Consider the following 23,465-nt stretch of genomic DNA (forward strand, 5'->3'; position numbering starts at 1 on the left):
GACCAAGCCGTGTGCCTCACATGGGCATCAAACACACCCATGTGAACCAGCCATGCCAAAATAGAGCATGCATACTAACTTTCACCCACGGCCAACAAACACGTCCGTGTTCTGTAGCCGTGTGATACTTAGCTAGCTACTGACTTTATTAAACGGTTACAAGGCACGCCTGTGTCCCTTGACCGTGTGGCACAATGCAAGCTTGGTTTAAGCCAACTTGCCACTCTTATATGAGTCTTTCCTACTAGCAATGCTAATCAACATTCATACAACAATTTTTAGCCAATTCCATGCTCATAACATGTTTCATTACAACTAAATTATCATCATTCAATAACCCATTCAAAACCATATCAAACTTAATACATTCATACCATTTGCTAGCCAACTCTCATAGCATAACATATATTTACAAATCAAAACTTAATACATAGACCTTCTAGCCTATACATGCCATACTTTAAAATATTTACACTTTCAAAAGTACCAAAATGAGTTTGATAGTGTGGTGACAATCCTCGACTATCCACAAGCCTTCAGTAGCTACGGTAACTATAAAACAGGCATAAATCACATACAGTAAGCTACAAAGAGCTTAGTAAGCCAAATACAATTGGTTTAACTACTAAAGGAATAAGTACAATTCAACCATAAAGATTCATAGCCATTTCATAGAATAATTCATAAGTTTAACCGTGCTCCTTTTTTTTACATTTATGTCATGCTTCATTTCCAAATTCCATACATATTTCATAGAGACAGAGTCTTTCATATTTAGAAATTTAGTACGATACAAACGTACCTGTATAGATTATATATTTCATATACTTATTCCCATATTTTGTACGCTATCATCAGACGGTTCAGAAACGATACAGATTCTCATAAACAAGTACAATGCTGACGTCCCGGACGTGGTCTTACATGTAATTCAATATCAATGCCTCTGTATCAGACAGGGTCTTACACGAAATCAGATATGATGCTGATGTCCCAGACATGGTCTTATACGTAAATCTTAATCAAGGCTTGTGTCCTAAACATTGTCTTACACGATATCTCAGATAGATGTCAACGTTCCTTTAGAAGTATACAGAGCTTTTCGGATACTAACATATTATCATACTTTACACAAAAGATATTCATCAGGCTCTTAAGGCCATCCAATACAGATTACAGTTTATATATGTGGAAATTAGTCAATTTAACACATAATTGTAATTTGACTTACCTCGTACGGATTTTGGATGAAACGAGTTGATTATTCAACTATTTTGGACTTCCCTCGATCTAAGTCTGATTTTCTTTGTTCTTGATCTAACACAATTCAAATTCAACCATTCAATCATTCATTTCATTGAAAATAATCCATGAATACATATTTAGGGCACTTTGCATTTTAGCCCTTTCATTTTCACACTTTGACAATTTAGTCTATTTTTAACAAAATCAGAAATATGCAAAATTCACCAAGACTATAGCTTGGCCGAATTTACATGGCTTCCATACAAGCCCAAATAACATATTAAATTCACAATTTAGTCCTACAAAACCTCATTTTCACAATTTCGCCTAAATAGCTCTATTTCATCAAAAATTCAAGAACAAAGCATGATAATCTCACACATATCTTTCATAATCCATATAAAAACATTACAAAGCTCAAATAATCATCAATGTCACATTTCATAATCTTCAACAGAAACAGAAATTCAGACATGGGTTTTGAAGAACACGAAGCAACGATCACAGAAACGTGGAAATTATAAAAAATCGAACAAAATTCATTTACCAAATTAAGCTAACCATGGCTGAATATTCAACAAGCTTTCATCTTTTCCTTTTTTTTGATTTTCGACAACAACATGCATGAAATGGCTAATTTCATGCTTTTAATTTTATTATAATAACTTTAATAATCATTTTCCCATTTTGCCCTTGGCATATATCATTAAAAATCCACCTACCAATGCCCATATTTGTCCACCATTAAAACAAATGGTGAATTTGACATGCAAGGACCTTCACTTCAATAAGCCAAATCAAATAGGTACTTTTAACATCTAGCACACAACTTTTACACTTTATGCAATTTGGTTCTTTTTCATAATTAAGCACAGAAACAGAAAAATTAAATCACAGAAATTTCACAGACATGAATTCACATATCACAGACATAGAAAATAATATTAAAATATTTTTTTGAACTCGAATTTGTGGTCCCGAAACCACTATTCTGACTAGGGTCAAAACTAGACTGTTACACGTGTAGCCCACTGATTTAAATTTGAAACATTTAGCTCCAGTTTTCACACGGCCTATGACACGCTCGTGTGTCTAGGCTGTGTGGTCCATACGACCGTGTCGCAAGCCCATGTGGCCTATTTTAGCCTGTGTCTCTATCGATTTTTTGGGAATTGAAGTCTGTTTCCACACGGCCAAGGACATGTCCGTGTGTCCAGGCCATGTAACACACTGTTTAACCCCTGTTAGAGTACACAGCCTGGAACACGCCTGTGTGTCTAGGTTGTGTGGGTCAAAAACCTGCATTTAAACATGAAAATAGATAAAAATAAACTAGTTAGTGGTGTTAGTGCCCGGGTTCCCTCTCGAGAAGTGCTTATTTAGAGTCTCAGCTCGACTTACCTCGTATTCACATGGTCATGATGGATCACGGAGTCGAAACTCCTCTTTCTCGCTGTCAATTACTTTATTTAAATAAAGTTTAAGTCGAGTATTGTTTACTTAAAAGTGCCGAAATGCGAATGGGTTACCTCGACTGTACCGTATGAAAAGATATTGTGTATCGTCAAAGGAGTTGCTCTGTTTCGTTAAGCTTTGAAGTGAAAATTTGAGGGTCAATTTCATCTAATAACATTTGGTCACATACCTTGAATTGGTTTGTCTCGTCTTTATGCTTGTCATGGTTTTGTTTTGATTCGGTATTGTGTATTTTTGGTTTCTCCTTGACATGTGTCCGCCATTCTTCTAGTTTATTGATCTGAAGCCTTCATTCTTCATGACCTATTCTAATGTTGTCGAATGAACTAGAACGTGGCTCATATGTGTTACTCGAAATTTTTCCCTGCAAAGAGGGTTGAACTACATGATTAGTCTTATTTCGGGATTAGAAAATTACCTTCATCACTCGATGTCTTAACTGAAACACAAGCCTGAAGAGTGATTGTTTCGTCACTTACACAAAATGTTAGTTCACCTGTACCAAAATCTCTGATAGTTCTGGCAGTTGCTAAAAAGGGCTGACCTAGAATTAAAGGTAAACCACTATCCTCATCAATGTCTAGAACAACAAAGTCGACTGGGAATATAATTTTATCAATCTTAATGAGTACGTCCTCAACAATACCCCTAGGAAATCTAATAGTTTTGTCTGCCAGTTGAATACTCATCCTAGTTTATTTAGGTTTCCCAAGACCTAATTGTTTAAACATTTTATAGGGCATGACATTTATACTTGCCCCTAAATCGGCCAAAGCATTATCAATATTTAAACTACCAATTAAACAAGCAATAGTAAAACTCCCTGGATCTTTCAACTTGTTGGGTAGTTTGTTTTATAGAATTGCTAAGCAAATTGCACTTAATTCCACATGCGACGAATCTTCTAACTTCCGTTTGTTTGCTAGAAATTCCTTTAAAAATTTAACTGAGTTGGGCATCTATGAAAGAGCTTCAATGAACGGTAAGTTAATATGCAACTTTTTCAAAAGGTTAAGAAATTTACCGAATTGTTCATCTGTGCGGTCTTTCTTTGTCACATTAGGGTATGGCACGCAAGGTGTATATTCTCTGCTCACCAGTTTTTGTTTATTCTGGCTTTCATCCACCTTAACTTGACTTACTACAGTTTCTTGCCTTGGGTCTGATTTGAATTTAACTAACCCTTCTTCATCTCAAACAGTAATCGCGTAGAGTTGCTCTCTTGGGTTAGTCTCAGTGTTGCTCGGCAAGCTACCTTGTAGTCTTTCTGAGATCAGTTTAGCAAACTGACCTATTTGATTCTCGAGCCCTTGAATCGATGCTTGCTAATTTTTAAGTGCTATTTCAGTGTTTTAGAAACGTGTTTCAGACACCAAGATGAATGTCGTTAGCATCTCCTTAAGGTTTAACTTATTTTCCTACTGGTAAGGTGGTTGAAAGCCTGGAGGGGGCTGTGGTCTTTGATTTCCTTGACCACCCCAAGAGAAGTTGGGATGGTTCCTCCAACCTTCATTATAAGTATTACTATAGGGGTTATTCTGAGGTCTAAAATTGTTACCCATATAATTGACTTGTTCATTCGTAGTGCTAGGGTCGTAGGCTAAGCATTCTGGATTACTCATTCCCCTCCACTTGTGTCACACTACATCACTGGATGTACTTGCGTAGAGACACATAAACCATCAATCTTTTTATTTAAGAGCTCTACCTGGTTGATAACATGGTGACTGTGTTGAGATTGAAAACACCAGCGGCTTTTGTCGGCTTTGTCCTCATGAGTTGCCACTGATAATCATTCAGTGACATCTCTTCAATAAACTCATAAGCCTCCTCAAGTGTTTTGTTATTTAAGGTCCCGCTGGCAGCTGCGTCGATTAACTGCCTAGTTGAAGGGTTCAGACCATTGTAGAAAGTCTAAACCTGTAACCATAAGGGCAACCCATGGTGAGGGCACCTTCTCAATAAATCATTATACCTCTCTCATACATCGTATAGGGTCTCTATGTTCATTTGCACAAAGGAAGAGATATTATTCCTCAACTTTGTCGTCTTGGCCGGCGGAAAATATTTCAACAGGAACTTGTTGATCATTTGCTCCCATGTAGTGATGGACCCTCGTGGTAGAGATTTCAACCACTGTTTAGCTTTGTTCCTCAATGAAAAAGGAAATAATCGAAGGCAGATGGCATCATTAGAAACACCATTAATTTTGAAAGTATCACAAAACTCTAAGAAATTGGCCAAATGAGTATTTGGGTCTTCATCCTGCAAACCATCAAACTAAACAAACTGTTGAATCATTTGAATAGTGTTAGGTTTCAGTTCAAAATTATTTACAGCAATAGCAGGTCTAACAATACTCGATTTAGCCCCCACTAAATTAGGCCTAACATAGTCGTACACAGTACAAGGAGCAGGATTCTAATTTACAGGATTCGCGGCAACAACATGAGGTAGCGGATTATTTTGATTTCTAGCCATCTCCTTGGTATTATTGGTATTGTCATCGTGCTCTTTCTCTATATACTGTAAACTCCGCCTTATTTCTCTACAATTTCTGAGAGTTGTGCTTTTAATTTCACTGTCAAAAAGTAGATGCCCTAACGGGTTTCTTCTAGTCATAAACTACAAGAACCTGCCAGAAGCAAATAAAAGATAAGTTTGTAAATTAAAATAAAACAAAAATAAATTGAAATAAAAATAAAAATGGCTAAAGTAATAAAAATCAAGCGTTTCCACAAGGACTAAAAACTTGATGATCGTTTTATGAATCACTAAACTACACTACGATCACGACTAAGGCAAGCGCACCTATCGAATGGTAGTATAGCTATGGTGAATCCAGAATATCGTATCCACAAGGACTAAAAGTACTAGTATTAATTATCTTTCTATTATTTAACCTAAAATAAAAGGGATTTGCTTTAATCTAAAATTAACTAAACTAAATAGCTAATGAACGCGACAGAGAGTGAAGGAAATAATTGAATAAACCAATGATAAAGACAATACCCAAGGAAGAATCCACCTAGGCTTCACTTATTATTCTGAATCTGAATTAAATGATTTATTCACTTGTCTTAATCCGTAGAAATCCCTAAATTATGTTAGTATCTCTTTCGAGACTAAGAACAACTGAGTCTAGGTTAATTAATTGAAATCTCTTTCTAATTAAAACCCCTATTGTTGTATTAACTCGATCTATGGATTCCCTTATTAGATTTGACTCTAATCCGGTAGATTTATGTCATCCTATTTCTAGGATTGTAATCACCTCTGCTTAATTATGCTAGATCTACTCTTAAACAGGAACTTTTACTCCACTGAATAAGCACATCAACTTGAATTAATATTCTGAAAATATTAAAACAAAAATTAAGAACACATAATTAAGAACAAGAATAAGTATTTATCATTAAATTAAGAACATTAAATAATAAGATTCATCTTAGGTTTCATCTTCCCTAGGTATCTAGGAATTTAGTTCACAATGTAAAAGGAAGACATCTCAAATTTAGAAAAACAATAAGACATAAAAAACCCAATTAAACTTCAAGAGAAATTTGAATGGAGATCTTCAATCTTAAAGTGGATTTGCTTCTGAGATGATTCTAACGGCTTCCTTCGAGTAATTTTTTCTTTCTGCTCTACGTGTCCCCATAGGTCCTCTTCTAGTATGTATTTATAGACTTTAGAATGCTCGAAAAACCTAAAAATTGACTTTTTTCTCGTGTTTGGGAAACAGGGAGCGATATCGACACGGGCTGCCACATGGGCGTGTGGCTATCCCGTGTGGCTCACACGGGCTTGTGCTCAGCCAGTGTGGAATTTGTCTTGGTCATGTGGATCTTTCAATCAGCCTGTTTTGTCCATTTTTGTCCCATTTTTTGCTCTTTTTGTTCCCCTATGCTCTCCTGAGTATAAAACATGAAATTTAAGAATTAAGAGCATCTAATTCACTAAATTATATGATAAATCATCCAAAAATATGCTAAGTATGGGATTAGAATGTGTTACTTTTATGGTTTATCAATTATAAAATTAATTAAGATTCAACATGTCAATAATTGAAGTACAATTTAATTATTTTATAATTATTATATATTTTTTAAAGATAATTTTACCGAAATTGTATGAATTTGAGTTAAAAAGGGCATGAAAAAATGTGTATCTTTTCATGTTTCTAGCTGGCACATGGGTGTGTGTCCAACCTGTGTGGCTCTTGAAATATGATTTTTTTTCTCTGATTTTTGCTCATTTTGCTCACAAATGTTCACCTAAGTATAAGAACATGAATTCAAGGGATTAGGAACATCAAATTCACCAATTTGCATAAATAATCATCCAAAAATGTATTAAGAATAAGATTAAAATATGTTAGTTTTATCATTTATCATATATAAATGAAAATTTACATGTTTCTAGCTAGTAATAGGAAAGTTATACGGTCTAATTGTTTTTCCCACAATTTTCTTCTGTTTTCTTAGTTTGGGGATAAATATTAATAATCATTCCAGAATGGATTGGTGCACCTTTCAGGCATGTTAGATTAAGATCTAGTTTTGTAAGTTGAATGATAGTCTCCATAACCAAATTTGGAAGCTGAGAAACTTTCTGAACATCTAATCTGTCATGATTTCTTTTATGTTATTGGAGATAATTGAAAGCTTGACCATCATACGGTGAACGTGGTCATGCATACTTCAAATGATAACAAATTGTGAATAGTAAAATGAATTACTCAGAAGCCAATGTCATCCTATAGGATCTTGTTTAGCAATTATTTTGAAACCCTTAAAGACATTTGATTTAATCATTCTACTTTGGTTAGCATAATGGAGCATCTGAACATGTGAATGAGGAGGATGAATAGCAAGTAGCCATTGGATAAAAGTTCAAACAGTCTGTATTTGCCTCAAAAAATGCTCAGTAAAACACCCAACTGGAGGAAAACTGGCAAAATATACAATTACAGTACAAGATCTTTTAATTTAGTGTGTGTGTGTATTATAATGTCACTTCTTTTATGAGGAGAAAAAATGAAAATGTTAGGTTCCGACTTCCAAGGGACACAATATCATATAGAAATGGATAGAATATGTAGCTGCACTGGTGCAAATATTTATTGTTTACAGCTGTCTTATTTCAATTATACAATGACAACAGCTAACTTGTGCACGGAGAAATTGGATGATATTAACTTAATTGGACAGCACTGAGCTGGAGAGTTGGTTGAGGGAAGAAATTTTGCATAAACAATGCTAACAGAGTGTTCAGATGATATCCAAATTGAGTGAAGAAATAATAAGATATTGCTGATTAATAAAGTATTTGAGATTCCTTTTGTTTATATAACCTGATGTATATATAAAATGGAGTTGATGCCTACTGCTGCTATTGCAAATAATAGGTAGAAACATTCAACCATTAGGCTATTCCCTTGAAGAAGAAAGAAAAATGGCAGCCCAAACAATTCACCGCGCTCGTTCTAACAGTTTCCCCTTGCCATCTAGACCAAATCCACTTGTTTCAGAGATTGAGGAACATTTGAACAGATTAAGGGACTTCAAAGCAATGTCAACCTCATCACCAATAAGCCATAAGTAAATAGCCTCCAGGATTTGTATGATTGTGTGGATAAGTTGCTGCAGTTACCCTTTTCTCAACAAGAATTAGCTCAAGAACAAAACAAGGGACCTGTTGATGAATTCTTGAATGGATCCCTTAGGATCTTTGACCTATGCAACACTGCTAAGGATATTTTACTACAAACAAAAGGAAATATACAGGATATTCAATCAATGGTGTGAAGAAGAAGATGTGGAGAACTCGAGCTTGTGGGTGAGGTGAGGAAGTACTTCACCTCCAAGAAAGTGGTGCAAAAGACTATCCACAAGGCATTGAAGAATGTGAAGCATGTGGAAACAAATGTATTTTCTCATCTTAGAACGACCACGAGACCAAGGCAATGGTTAGCTTGCTAAGGGAGGCTGAAGCAGCCACTTCCTCTATGTTTGAATACTTATTCAACCTCATCTAAGGGCCAAAGAAGCGATCGAAGTGCGGCAGCTGGGTGTTAGTGTCCAAGCTATTGCACCACAAACGGATAGCGTGTGAATAAGCCGGAAGAAGAGACATTAATGAATTTGAGAATGTTGATGCTGCTTTAAGATCAGTAATGAGTTAGAAGATGAGCAAATCTGAGAATGCTGAGATGCCAAGACAGCTTTAGAAGATGAGCAAATCTGAGAATGTTGAGATGCCAAGACAGCTAAAAGAGTTGAAGCTTTGCGTTCAAGAGCTTGAAGATGGACTTGAGTGCCTCTTCAGGTGTATGATCAAAGCTAAGGTCTCTATTCTCAACGCATTCAATCGTTAAAGAATTTTGTAAATACCAGTCTTGTACAGACATGAGTTATACATATATATACTCAACGACATGCAATTTTGATACTACAATATCATTTTCTAGTATTTATCTGCACATTTTTTTTCCCATTTGTCTGGATTAATGTTGAAGTTGGCATGCATGCAGCAGATAAAGCAACCAAGGAGCAGACCATGCAACATAAGTTATGCGGATGAAGTATGAAAAAGCAAACCAAGCCGCACTTACAGCACACAAAGTACATACAGTCCAAGTTATGTGGATGAAGTATGAAGATCAAGCTGCTGTAGTATTTCCGGATGAAGTACATGCAGCTACTGAAGTTGATGCTACTATTCAATTTCAGTTTTATTTTGTTACTTTAAGTAATATTTTGTAATTTAGTTAAATTAGAACTAAGTAGGTACTATTTTAATGTAATTGGGTGCTGATAAGATTGATAGATCAGCTTACCTAATTGTGCAAGTTGATTTGCAAGTTGCAATGTGCAAGCGGTGCAAGTAAGTCTAAAAATAGTAAATATGTTAAAGCTGACCAGCTTATGGCTGGTATATGTATTGGCAGTATGCCATCTTCGTTAATAAATGAATTTTAATAGAAATCATTCAAGAAAAATACTCTCTCAGTTTTTGCTTTCTTTTACCAAGTAAAATTCTATTTGTTTATCCTGCAAATATCGAGCCTTTTGAAGCTCAATCTTCCTTCATTCTTTATCCGAATTTATTATGTTGTTGCTTAAGTTTTACACTGAGCTTCATACTTTCTCCGGATAAATTGTTCAAAAACCCAACAATTGGTATCTAAAGCCTTATTCTTAGTGGACCTGTCATTTTTTTTTCAATCCTTAGAACCATGTCTTCATCAGAATTCTCACCAGCGCCACCACTAGTGTTCAATGGAGAGGGCTACCACATTTGGGTAGTAAAAATGAGGACCTACCTATAGGCATTTAACCTATGGGAGGTTGTTAACTCTGATGTTGAACCAGCACCTCTTAGAGCCAATCCAACAGTGGCTCAGATCAGACAACATTCAGATGAAAGAACCAAAAGGGACAAAGGCATGTCTTACATCCAAAACAGTGTGTCTGATGTGATTTTCACAAGAATCATGGCTTATGAGTCACCAAAGCAGGCCTGAGATAAGTTGAAGGAGGAGTTCCAAGGGACTGAAAGAACAAAGCAGAAATAGTTACTGAATTTAAGAAGGGACTTTGAAAACTTGAAGATAAAGGAGGAAGAAATAGTCAAGCAACATTCAAGACAAAATCATGGCTGTAGTAAATAGCATAAGGCTACTTGGAGAATAGTTTAGTGAAGCAAGAATTGTAGAGAAGGTGATCTCAACCTTGCTTGAAAGGTATGAGGCAAAGATATCATCTCTTGAAGACTCGAGGGACCTGACCAGCATATCCTTAACAGAGTTGATCAATGCTCTTTATGCTCAAGAGCAAAGAAGAGAAAGTAGACTCAAGGAGCATCAAGAAGGTACCTTCCAAGCCAAAACCAGAGCAGCCTCAAACTCCTCTAGATACAAGAGGAAGAAAACCTAGAAAGATGGGCCTATAATAGATGGTGCAAGAAAATATCCTCCTTGCCCACACTGCAAAAGGCTAAGTCATTCGGGTGAAGTATGTTGGTTTAGGCCTGATGTGCAGTGCAAAATCTGTAAAAAGATAGGCCATGTAGAAAAAGTTTGCAAAAACAAAGGCAAACAGAGGCCAAATCAGCCTCAACAGCCAAGAGCTGAAACTCAAGTGGCAGAAGAAGAAAGTGATCAAGAAGAACGAGTCTTTGCTGTCTCTTGCTCATCTACCAAAAGAAATGCCACAAAAGGTTGGTTGATTGATAGTAGATGTACTAACCACATGACTCCAGATGCTACTATTTTCAAGTCAATAGGAAGATGCTTCAAAACAAGGGTGAAGGTTGGAAATGGACACTTCATCAAAGAAGAAGGCAAAAGAGATATACTGATTGAAATTCCTACAGGTACCAAACTTGTTTCAAATGTACTTTTGGTGCCTGAAATAGATAGAAACCTGCTCAGTATAGCTTAGTTGCTAGAAAATGGCTACTTTGTGATATTCAAAGGCAAGGAGTGTCTAATCAGTGATCCAAATAGATCCAAGCTCATGACAGTGACCATGGCTAACAAGAGCTTCATTGTGAATTGGAATAAGAGCTCAGACAGTGCCTACACATCTATTCAAGATGAATCCAAGTTGTGGCACAAAAGACTTGGCCATGTCAACTACAACTCAATGACTCAGCTAACCAAAGAAGATTTGGTTGAAAACTTCACTGACTCAGTTGAAAAGGAAGAAATTTGTGAAGTATGTCAGCTAGCAAAACAAGCTAGACTACCATTTCATATAAATGAAGCCTGGAGAGCTTCTGAAAGACTGCAACTTGTACACATTAATGTGTGTGGTCCAATGAAGACTCAATCTCTGAATGGCAGAAGGCATTTCATCTTATTCATTGATGATTACTTGAGATATTGCTGGATTTATTTTTTGAAACAGAAATCAGAAGTGGCTTCAGTATTTTTGAAGTTTAAAGCTGCAGCAGAGACTGAAATAGGTTGCAAGTTAAAGACATTAAGGTCTGATAATGGGACTGAGTATACTTCATCCAGGTTACATACGTTTTGTGATGAAGCAGGCATCAAACACCAGCTCACACTACAGGAAAATAGGGTTTTAGCGGCGTTTTATCAAAAAACGCCACAAAAATTATACATTAGCGGCGTTTGACCAAAAACGCCACTAAAAACAGAGCAATAGCGGCGTTTTTGGTCAAACACCGCTAAAAAATAGAGCAATAGCGGCGTTTTTGGTCAAACGCCGCTAAAAAACTGAGTAATAACGGCGTTTTTGCTCAAAACGCCGCAAAAAGTCATATAACCCCTAAAATCCTAAACCCAAAAAAATCATAAACACTAATCTATAACCCCTAAAATCCCTAACCCCCTAAAAAAACTAAACACTAATCTATAACTTTTAAAACCCTAAACCCCAAAAAACATCATATGGATGTTGATGTGTATATACATAGATATTAATGTAAAAGCTTATGTTCATAATAAATTATGGAAGCAATAGTACTTAATATTGATTAAATTTTTTTTTGGGTTTAGGGTTTAATATTTAAGATTTAAGGTCTATGGTTTAGGGTTTTATGGTTTAAGGTTTAATGGCCATGGGTAGTATGTTAATCTCAAAATTCGATTTGAACGGCGCTGTTTCATTACAAACAAAATAAAGTTCTAACTTAAACCTTTTCGTTTGTCACCTTCGCCCCGTGCACCGTAACCCATCCCCTCCATCGCCTTCGCCCCGTGCATCGCAACCCATTCCCTCCATCGCCTTCGCCCCATGCGTCGCAACCCATCTCCTCCATCGCCTTTCGCATGCATCTCTCACGATAGCCGTCGAGTGTCCCTCTGTCGTCCGAATATATTTGGTGAATTCAACGAGGTTGTCAATTCCTCCGAACAAGGCTGACTTCACTTTTAGGTTAGTAACTACATTCACCATGTTCATCTTATTTTACTTGAATATCATATTCTAGCTACCATATTTTCTGCTACAACGGCTCGTTTATTTTGATAAACAATTAAATTTACTGTGTCATTTTATATTTTTTAATTCATCGATTTCATTTTATTTCATTGAAGTTTCCTTTTGTTTTTATACAATAATTTAAAAGTTATAAAATCTTCAAAAAATTAAAATTTAAAAATTAAAAATTAAAATTTAAAATTTAAAATTAAAAACTTAAATATTTAATATTAAATATTTTAGTCCATGTTTCAATTAAAAGTTTAATATTCAAAATTAAAAAAATCCAAAAATAGTAATCTCAGCACAAAAATTATGAAAGAAAAAATAAAAAATATGTTAAAATAAAAAAAATTAAAATTACGCTATAGTGGCGTTTTTATTAAAAATGCGCAAAAAATTTGAGTTATAGCTGCGTTTGTTTTGAAAACGCCACAAAATGCCACAATTTTACCAAAAAAAGGCCATTATAGCTTAATTTTGCTTACTCGCTCACTTCCAAAAAAATCCCGCTCACTCCCAAACTCCTCCTTCTTCTCATCTATGTCACTCGCCCTAAATCCCCCAAATAAAATTTAGCTACTCTTTTTCTCTCGTTACTGTTTTTCTCTCGATCCTTCGTTTCTTTTCACTGTTTAGATATATCCGCCTCTCTCATCTTCGTAAGTACTCTCACTTTGAATACTCCCATTTTCTTATTGATTTTGCAGATCGGTTCTCTAATCCTTTTTCGGGTGTAGCGTTTTTATACGGTTGGTTGTTGTTGAAGAAGTGCTACTACCATGGCTACAAAGAAGAGTGTTGGGGACTTGAAGGAAGCTGATTTGAAGGGAAAGAAAGTGTTTGTTAGAGTCGATCTGAACGTTCCATACAGATGACACAAGGATCCGTGCTGCTGTTCCCACCATCAAGTATTTGATGGGTCATGGCTCTAAAGTCATCCTCTTTAGTCATTTGGTACCTTTCTTTTATTCATTTTCTTTAGATTTGATTTCTTTAATAAAAATTTTCTTTTGATCCCATACTGGGTTTTTGGGTTTCTGTTTGCCTTTTGATATATCTGCATGTTTTGATCTGGTGTTCATTGAGATCTTTATGGGTATTTGTGGGTTTGAGGTTTATTTTTGATTGACTAAGCTAGATCTGTCTGAATCGGATGGAGGCAGCATCATCTCTATTTTTTGTTTAAATCTTTTATGTTCGATCTCATTTCTTTTTAATTCTAAAATCATCGCACGGAGATAGTATTTATTGATTTTTGATATATCTAACAAGCATGTTCTGTGGCTGATATTTTCATAGTTACTGTCTGTTTTTAGCTCGTAAATTGGTACACCTTTGTTTTCTCTTGATTCTGATTTTGAGCTTGGTTTATTATTTGCACAATTTTGGCAACAAAAGTTCATCTAAAACTATATAATTGCTTTGGCGAATGTTAAGGTAGAATGATTCTTCTCCTTATTCCATTAAATGATAGTCTAAGCTCTTAAAGAATATCTGGGGCACGGGATGAGTAGGTGTATGTTTTTGTTTTGTTTTGTTAGGATGAGCAACCAGAAGTACAAGGACCAGCAGTTTTGGTCTCAACTGAAAGAGTATCAACTATCAGTCCAATTGGTATTTCTCTGTGTGTGTATGTATGTGTTTTTTATGATTTAAGGGTTTTTTCTTCATTGGATTTAGTTGAAATATGGAATATATGTTCATTTTAGTACTTGGACTTGAGGTTTTAGAACTTTGATTTGCATGAAACATGAAACTTTGACTTGCGGGTCTCTTTTTGTCTGTCTCTTACTTTGGAAATTGCTCCAAAATTTTACATATTAACTTGTTGATTGTAATGTGATAAGAAGTATAAAGGAAGGGTTTGTTATCTTGGCTATCAAATTTCTCCAGTTCTTCAATTCAAATATTGTCAGCCTTGCTTATTGGCATCTTCTTCAATGTGTTTGATATTCTAGGTAGCATTTATGTGGTTGATAATCCTTAATTCCCATACAAGTTATAATGACTACTGAAGGGCATCAACTCCTCAATGAATTAACGATTTTTTATTCTTGTTGGCCTTTCTTTTTAATCTTCTCTTTGACATGATGTTTGATAGCCTAGTTCATTATTCTTCTTACTGATCTCTAGGATTTCGCCTGGCATTGAAGAATTAGTCAAGAAGCTGAAGGCAAGGAATACCGATGTTTATCTAATTTCCGAGGGCTTCTGCCAAATGATTAATGTGTGCAACTATGCTACTAAATGCTTGAAAGACCATCTCTATTTTACTTTGTTCTGTTAAGGCATTCATGTGGTTTCGTCTGCCCTTCTGATAAATGTAGATCTGAAGTCACTTGCAATATTTTGATGATATTGAAAATAGAAACTTGAATGTAGGAAACTGGAAAACACGAAATGGAAATCCTTACTTGACATTAGATATTACACATGCAGCAAATGGTGACTTCTGAAAAACCAATTAGATATAAAATTATGGAAGTGTGATATGGGTAATGTTGTCATCAGTAAGAGTCATTGTACATCATGTAAGTTCGTTACTATTGAGAGAGCCATGTTATTGTATATTAATATAATCTTCCAATGGTTAACCATTGGCCAACTACTGCCAGAAAATAGTTAATTGAGAAGCATTTTTGTAGCCTATTGCATCAATCCTTGGAATTTAGCAAGAAAACAGTTTTTGGGATTCGATGCTAATGAGCTCACTTCGAGGAGTAGAGGAAAAGCTACTGCTGTTCAACAAATAAGAAAGGTGAGTCTTGTGGCTTTTTTGTATTGGCCGGCTAAAAGTTCATTTTCCAAGTCTAACCAAAAAAAAAATTCCAGGTTAAGGGATACAAGGCATTAGACATGATTGGTGATGGTGCTACTGATCTTGAGGTTAGTAAATTCATCTTACCTTTCTTTAGATATAGTTAATCTTTAAGGTTACCATATAAAGTAATTTTTCCTTCAATGCATTGGGAATCAATATATTAACGGTTAATGAACCTGCACAAAAGAGAGAAAATGGAGGTCATCCTGTTGCAGGGTTTTCATCTTCTGCATCTGGTATGCGAGGAAATAACATGAATCGTGTAGAGTGTATAATGTGCTTTGAATTTCCACTTTAAAAGAATTAACCACAGAAGTTATAACTTTTTGCAGGAAAAATTTATTGAATTAGTTTCAACTTTATTTAACTAATAAATATAATTTCAAAGCTCAAAAATCAGATCCACCATAAGCAGGCTTGATGCAATTTAATCAATTAAATAATATCAGTTCAAATTAAAAATTAAAAATAATAATTTTAAATATTCATTTCTCTTTATAATTCAAAATTTGAGGTTATTTTCTCTTTTATATTTTTAGATATAAACTTTATTAATTTTCTAACAATAAAATTATTTATAAATTTGCATTAAAAATATATAGGTAATAATAAATTTGACATTTAATATTTACATTTTTTAAATTAGTGTTAAATTTAGTGTTAAATTTTTATTTTAATAAAAATATTAAAATATTAAACATAACAATTTATATGTATTTTTATATTAATTATGATTTATATATATATTTGAATCAATCAATTAGAAGCAAAAAATTTCACTATAGGCCAAAAACACGCACGCAGGATAGTAGGAAGAGAATTTTCGTAAGAGCAACTGAGAGTCACTCCTACAACTTTGTCTTTTCTTTTTCATGTCTTTTTTTAGTTTTCTGATCTATTCTTATCTACTTCTATTTCAGTGGGTTTTTTTAGGGTTTTCAGCTTTAGAACAAGTTTGTCTTTGCCTTTTTCGTCTCTGTTTTAGTTTTCAGACCACTGCTTCCTTAATTTTTCAGTGGGTTTAGTGTCAGAACTCGGTCTGGTTCTTTTTGTTTTAGTGTCATTATCTTGCATTCTTTTCCTATTTATATACATATATATATTTTAATGAATTCAGGTCTTCCTGCTATTCTAGATGATAGTTTATTCTTAGTAGAACTTTGGGTATGCGATAAATATTTTTATTTTGGGAGTAAATTTTGGTACAGAAATTGCATATTAGTCCAACATTATCGTGTATTCAATTGAATGTGTTTCCATATTTATCTGCTATGAATGTCTTTTGAACTTAACACATTTTATGTATTTTCTTTTGTTCTTTTTCAGCTGAAGATGGTTCTTCATCAGTAGCTGTGGATTTGCAGCAACTTAATTTGCATAATGTGATTTGCCAAGCAAAATCTGGAATGGGGAAAACAGCTGTTTTTGTTCTATCAACTCTTCAGCAAATTGAACCTGATGCTGGGCAAGCTGCTGCACTTGTTCTATGTCACACTAGATGCTGGGCAAGCTGCTGCACTTGTTCTATGTCACACTAGAGAATTAGCGTACCAGGTGGGTTTTAGAGTCTTGAATTTATTCTTTGGTATTAGCATGCCAGTTGAGGGTGTTTCAGTACCATTTCATCACTGAATTCATTCTTACCAAGTATTACTTCCTCTATCCTTTGACAGAGTTTCTGAGTAGTACAACTGCTGAGTCATGTTTTGGTGCTGCAATCAAGGTAAATCATTACAAGGTTATACCTTCATAATCTGTTTGAGGTGTTGAGTGTATGTAACTTGGTTACTTGAAGAATACTGAGGTTAAGATACTGATACATCAATCCTTATCTTAAACAATTTGTATGTAGTTTTCATATGTAGTTTATTTGAGTGTTGGAGTTTTTGGATTGCTTTCTCAAAATTTTTATTGACTAGAAGTTTTCTAGGAAAATTTGACATGGTCCTGAAATTCAATTTATAATTTGTTGCTACATAATTTGTTGCTAATATTCTTTTATTTTTAGCTGAATTAACTGACCACAATCGATTGTTTGGTTAACCATAAAAAATTCAGTTTGGTTAACAGAAGAGATTTTAAGAAAATTTGATATTTGAATGTTATTTTGGTTATTAGTTAGGATTAGTCCTGTTAAGTTTTATACCTTCATTTATTTTTTTTGAACTTTTAGTATGTGTTAATTTAACATCTGATGGTGATTAATATCTTCATTGTATGGTGCTTCTAGATTTTGAATTGTTTTGATATTTTGGTTGTATATGTAGAATTATCCATTGAAAAAATGTTGAAGGTTAATTTTGTTTCGTTAAAAAAAGAAAAAAGAAAAAAGAAAAAAACCAAATTAACCGAAATATTAAGCTGTTCTCTCTTTTCCTGCAATTTTGTAGTTAACGGATTTGGGTTTCACGTTACATTATTTTGTATGTTGTAGGTACATATTATGCACAGCCTTTTCAATGACTTCTGCATTAACAGACTGGAGTAGTGTACAAAAATCCTTTAGGCACTTTCAGACTATTCAAATCTATAATATTTTTTCCCCTTTGTTTGTAGATTCATTGGCATCTTGTCTTAATGAGAGTGTAGTTTATGAAGTTTAAACTTTGCATTGTCCTCCAAGGTATTAGAATTCCTAGTTCAAAACTTAGCAATTTGTCTTTTATAAAAGACCTTTGCATTTTCAGTGTTGTTTAGGTTCACAAACAAGATGTTGTATTTGGACTTGTTGTATTTTATTTATATTTATATTTAATCTAATTTTTATTATTTATTTTAGTTTTCATTCTATATTTTTATTTTTATTTTTATTTAATAATGAATTTTAATAGAAAATTTTATATTTATATTATGGACATTATTTTTCTCAATATTTTGATAATGAATTTTAATTTTTTTATATTTTCATGACTTTATAATATTTTTATAATATTTTATTTTTTAAATTTTATGACCTTTAGCGGCATTTGTAGATAAAGCGCCGCTAAAGATCATGACCTTTAGCGGTATTTTTTTAAAATAAGCGCCACAAAATTTTGCGGTGTGATCTATAACGGTGTTTTTTGCGGCGCTTGTAAAAACGTTGCAAATAGTTTTAGCGGCGCTTAAAAGCGCCGCTAAAGGCCTAAAAAACGCCGCTAAAAATCAAATTTGTTGTAGTGTCACCAACACTTATACACCTTAACAAAATGGTGTAAGTGAAAGAAAGAATAGAAGCTTGATGGATATGGCCAGGTGCCTAATGTTTGAAAGAAATTTGACTAAGACATTTTGGGTAGAAGCATTTAACACTGCAGTTTACCTCCAAAATAGGCTCCCAACCAAGGCTTTGGCTCAAAAAACTCCATTCGAGGCCTAGTTCAGGTTCAAACCATCACTAGCTCTCCTAAGAGTTTTTGGTTACATTCATTATGCTCATGTCCCAGCAGCAAAAGGAGCCAAGCTTGCTAAGAAAGCTCAACCTAATATTCTGGTGGGCTACAATAGTATCAAGAACGATTATAAGATACTTGATCCTTCAATAAACAAGGTCTCTGTGAGTAGAGATGTTGTATTCGATGAGAAGGCAAGTTGGAACGGGGATAAAAATGAACTAGAAACTGCTGCTGAAGATTTGGTAACAGATCAAGCTGAAGCTGATCAAAATGGTCATGAAATGGACATTGATGATGAACCAATCAGAGGGACTAAACCATTGGCTGAGATTTATGAAAGAGCTCATGTGGCTGCTATTGAACTAAGCTGCTTTGAAGAAGCTGAAGCTCATCAAGGCTGGAAACAGGCAATGGCTGATGAAATCAGTATGATTGAGAAGAATCAGACCTGGCAGCTAGTTGAAAGACCACTCAATAGAAAAGCCATTGGAGTGAAGTGGGTGTTTAGAGCCAAGCACAATGCTGATGGAAGCTTGAACAAACTAAAAGCAAGGCTAGTTGTAAAAGGGTTCAGCCAAAAGTATGGCATTGACTATTTTGAAACCTTTGCACCAATGGCTAGGCTTGACACCATAAGGCTGCTAGTTGCCTTAGCAGCACAATTGCTATAGAAAATCCATCAGCTCGATGTGAAGTCAGCCTTTCTCAATGGTCTCCTTGAAGAAGAGATATATGTTGAGCAACCTGAAGGCTTCAAAATTGTTGGTCAAGAAGACAAGGTGTACAAACTGAAGACAAGGTGTACAAACTGAAGAAAGCCTTGTATGGCTTGAAACAGGCTCCAAGAGCCTGGTATAGCAGGATCGATGGCTATCTAGCTAGCCTTAGATTTGAAAAAAGCATCAGTGAACCTACTTTGTATGTGAAAAAGCAAGGTAGTGAAACTCAACTGATAGTGTCTCTATATGTTGATGATTTGTTAGTAACAGGAGGAGACCAAGCAATGCTGACAGACTTCAAGTGCAAAATGCAGCAAGTGTTTGAGATGTATGATTTGGGACAAATGTCTTACTTCCTTGGCATGAAAGTATCTCAAAATCAACAAGGGATCTTCCTAAGTCAGAAGGCTTTTTCCTTAAAAATTCTAAACAAATTCTCCATGTTGAATTGTAAAGCAACAAGTACACCAGTTGCCATTGGAGAGAAACTATCAAGCCAAGGCGATTTTGATAAGGTCAATGAATCAACCTATAGAAGTCTAGTTGAATGTTTGTTCTATTTAACTGCCACTAGACCAGACATTATGTTTGCTGTAAGTTTGCTTTCAAGATTCATACATTGCTGCAATGAAAAGCATTTTCAAGCTGCCAAAAGAGTGCTCAGAAACATCAAAGGTACTAAGAGCTATGGAATGTTGTTTAGCAAAGTTGAAAACATGAAATTAATTGGCTATGCTGATAGTGATTGGGATGGATCGATAGATGATATGAAGAGTACCTCAAGGTATCTATTCACCCTTGGTTCAGCCATTTTTTGCTGGAGTTCCAAGAAGCAAACTGTTGTTGCTCAATCAACTGCTGAAGCAGAGTATGTGGCAGCTGTAGGAGCTATCAACCAAGCCATTTGGCTAAGAAAAATAATGGCCGATCTAAATCAACACCAAAGGGAAGCAACAAAGATCAATTGTGACAACCAATCTGCTGTTGCAATTGCAAAAAATCCAGTGTTCCATGGGAGAACGAAACACTTCAAGATCAAATTTCACTTTGTTAGAGAGATGGAGCAAGCTCAAGAAGTGAAGCTGATTCATTGCAGTTCTAAAGAAAAACTTGCTGATATCCTAACAAAGCCCCTTAGTGTATTAAGATTTGAAGATTTAAGAACAAAAACAGGAGTTTGCAGCATGCAAGCTAAGGAGGAGTGTTGAAGTTGGCATGCGTGCAGCAGATAAAGCAACCAAAGAGTAGACCATGCAACATAAGTTATGTGGATGAAGTATGAAGAAGCAAATCAAGCCGCACTTACAGCACACAAGGTATATACAGTCCAAGTTATGTTGATGAAGTATGAAGATCAAGCTGCTGTAGTATTTCCGGATGAAGTACATGCAACTACTGAAGTTGATGCTACTGTTCAATTTCAGTTTCATTTTGTTACTTTAAGTAATATTTTGTAACTTAGTTAAATTAGAACTGAGTAGGTAGTGTATTTAATGTAATTGGGTGCTGATAAGATTAATAGATCAGCTTACCTAATTGTGCAAGTTGATTTGCAAGTTGCAATGTGCAAGCGGTGCAAGTAAGTCTAAAAATAGTAAATATGTTAAAGCTGACCAACTTATGACTGGTATATGTATTGGCAGTATGCTATCTTCTTTAATAAATGAATTTCAATAGAAATCATTCAAGAAAAATACTCTCTCAATTTTTGCTTTCTTTTACTAAGTAAAATTCTGTTTGTTTATCCTGCAAATATCGAGCCTTTTGAAGTTCAATCTTCCTTCATTCTTTATCCGGATTTATTACGTTGTTGCTCAAGTTTTACACTGAGCTTCATAGTTTCTCCAGAAAAATTGTTCAAAAACCCAACAATTAAGCTCCATTCTGTTTTAAAGACCAACTTAGCAAGAAACTCAAGACAGATTTTCTAACTTTAGACTTTTTATGCCATAAATTCAAATGTTTCTTTGATGTTTCAATTGAGGGAAGGTTGTTAAACCAGATTTGGACAAAGCTGACTCAATCTATCAATGAAAACATAAATAAAAATAGAGAAATAAGTCTTAAAAAATGAAATCTTCTTGACTATCCCTGAATCATCTTCTTCAATGTTAAGAATCCTACCGTCTCAATCCACGAACACATTATTAGACACTAATAAAAAAGTCAATTGACATTCACATGGTTGATTCAGATTATACACGAGCTGCATGATAGAAAATTATTTTAGTTAAGGGACAATCGAATCATCAAGAAATGCTTTCCTGCTAAAAATTATAGTATACAAGTCAAGCATGCGGATCTTGCCTCCCTTTTGCCAAACATTAGGTGATAACCAGACAAGTTGAAAGCAATGAGGCATTAATATAAGGGAAGAACAGAAGAGCAAATGGCCATTGCCTATATACTTTCTCAGCCCCATCGTGTGTATTTGTATATTTTTATATTATTATCATGTTATTGAAGATAAGTTTTGATTGTATTTGCAAAAGGGTAACGAGTTGTTTTGACGGTGGAAAGGAGACAACACATGAACATTTTTGTAGATCCAAATCAAGTTCATGTTACTTGTAATTGATATTTAAAGAGGATAAGATTCCTCTTGTCCACCCTCAGCCTGTAATATATATATATTCAGCAGATGAGAATGGGAAGACAGCAAATAGGTAGAGTGAGTTGAAACACACAAATTCCAATTGCAATGCCTTCTTTCTTCTCTAAAACAAAGAAAATGGCTGCCTCTCCTTTGAATGTCCAACCTTCTTACCATGCTCGCTCAAACAGCTTGCCTTCAAGGCAACACCCCATCACTTCACAAATTGATGAAAATTTGAACCGACTGAGGGCATCTCAATCGGCCTCTACATCTTCGTCATCCATAGGACATGACCTGACCTGTCTTCAAGATTTGTACGGCTATGTAGATATGTTGCTTCAGTTGCCCCTCACTCAACAAGCTCTAGCTCAAGAGCAGCAAAGGAAATCGGTTGAACAACTTTTGGATGCATCTCTCGTGCTCCTAGATGTATGCGGAACCGCTAAAGATGCCTTGGTGCGAACCAAGGAATGCACTCAAGAACTCCAATCGGTTTTGCGCCGAAGACGAGGAGGAGTTGAAGGGCTTGGTGATGAGGTTAGAAAATACTTAACCTCCAAGAAGGAAGTGAGAAAGGCAATAAGCAAGGCCTCCAAGAACTTGAAGCATATGGACAATAAACTTATGAGCAAAGACGGTGAGACGGGAGCTGTGATTAGCACCTTAAAACAAGTAGTAGCAGCCACCATGAGCGTGTTACAATCCTTGTTGTCCTTTATTTCAGGGCCAGAGGCATCGAGCCGGTGGTCACTAGTTTCAAAGTTAATGCACCAGAAAAGAGTAAGGTGCGAGGAAGAAGAAGAGAAAACAAATGAAATCGCGAATGCTGAAGCTGCATTGCGTTCCTTCATTAAATCTGGAAACGTGAAGCATGTTGAGAATGTGGAAAATGAGCTCCAAAACTCAGAGTTGTGCATCCAAGACCTTGAAGAAGGTCTTGAAAGCTTCTTCAGGCGGTGGATCAAAGCTAGAGTCACTGTTCTAAACATTGTCAACTGTTGAAATCTTGGCATTGTAAACTTGTACATAATTATAACTTACATGTATACAACTATTGTTAAAACAAAAAATTATACAGTCTTCTTTCCACTAACTTTCTCTCTTTTCTTATCTTGTCCACCAATATCTGAACTTGCAAGTTGAACTTTTCTTTTTACGAGATTATAGATGCTGGAATTCCAACTCCAAACCCAAATTCCAGATTTGATGCGATTCTGAATGCATGAGCTGTCAGGATTCCTGTTTTGATAAGTTTTAAAAATTTGATTACTTTTTCTA

General features: G+C 35.1%; 2 protein-coding genes and 1 non-coding gene across 10 annotated transcripts; all 3 read left to right on the top strand.

Annotated features, from left to right (window-relative positions):
* The first annotated feature begins 4,657 nt into the window (after positions 1 to 4,657).
* On the top strand, positions 4,658 to 4,764 carry LOC128290031 (small nucleolar RNA R71). The gene has a single exon (XR_008279672.1). It is a non-coding gene; the product is annotated as a small nucleolar RNA R71 (small nucleolar RNA).
* An 8,326-nt stretch (positions 4,765 to 13,090) lies between these two features.
* On the top strand, positions 13,091 to 18,276 carry LOC108460729 (uncharacterized). Of its 8 annotated transcripts, none has more exons than XR_001867645.2 (8): positions 13,091 to 13,336; positions 13,415 to 13,631; positions 14,219 to 14,904; positions 15,323 to 15,435; positions 15,510 to 15,563; positions 16,825 to 17,052; positions 17,172 to 17,221; positions 17,933 to 18,276. XR_001867645.2 is itself a non-coding variant. In XM_053025094.1 (7 exons), the coding sequence occupies exons 2-6, from the start codon at positions 13,593 to 13,595 to the stop codon at positions 16,846 to 16,848; spliced, it is 303 nt and encodes a 100-aa protein (XP_052881054.1). In that variant the 5' UTR covers positions 13,091 to 13,336; positions 13,415 to 13,592; the 3' UTR covers positions 16,849 to 17,052; positions 17,172 to 17,478. The 8 variants fall into 8 exon arrangements, 1 of the variants encoding a protein (XP_052881054.1); XR_001867643.2 differs by having other exon boundaries at positions 14,219 to 14,311; positions 14,811 to 15,435; XR_001867642.2 differs by having other exon boundaries at positions 14,219 to 14,291; positions 14,811 to 15,435.
* A 4,046-nt stretch (positions 18,277 to 22,322) lies between these two features.
* On the top strand, positions 22,323 to 23,189 carry LOC108459033 (uncharacterized). The gene has a single exon (XM_017758403.1). It carries the CDS (start codon positions 22,323 to 22,325, stop codon positions 23,187 to 23,189), a length of 867 nt encoding a protein of 288 aa, XP_017613892.1.
* Positions 23,190 to 23,465: the final 276 nt, after the last annotated feature.

This window comes from Gossypium arboreum, chromosome 2, assembly GCF_025698485.1.
Source record: "Gossypium arboreum isolate Shixiya-1 chromosome 2, ASM2569848v2, whole genome shotgun sequence".
NCBI classification, from domain to species: Eukaryota; Viridiplantae; Streptophyta; class Magnoliopsida; order Malvales; family Malvaceae; genus Gossypium; species Gossypium arboreum.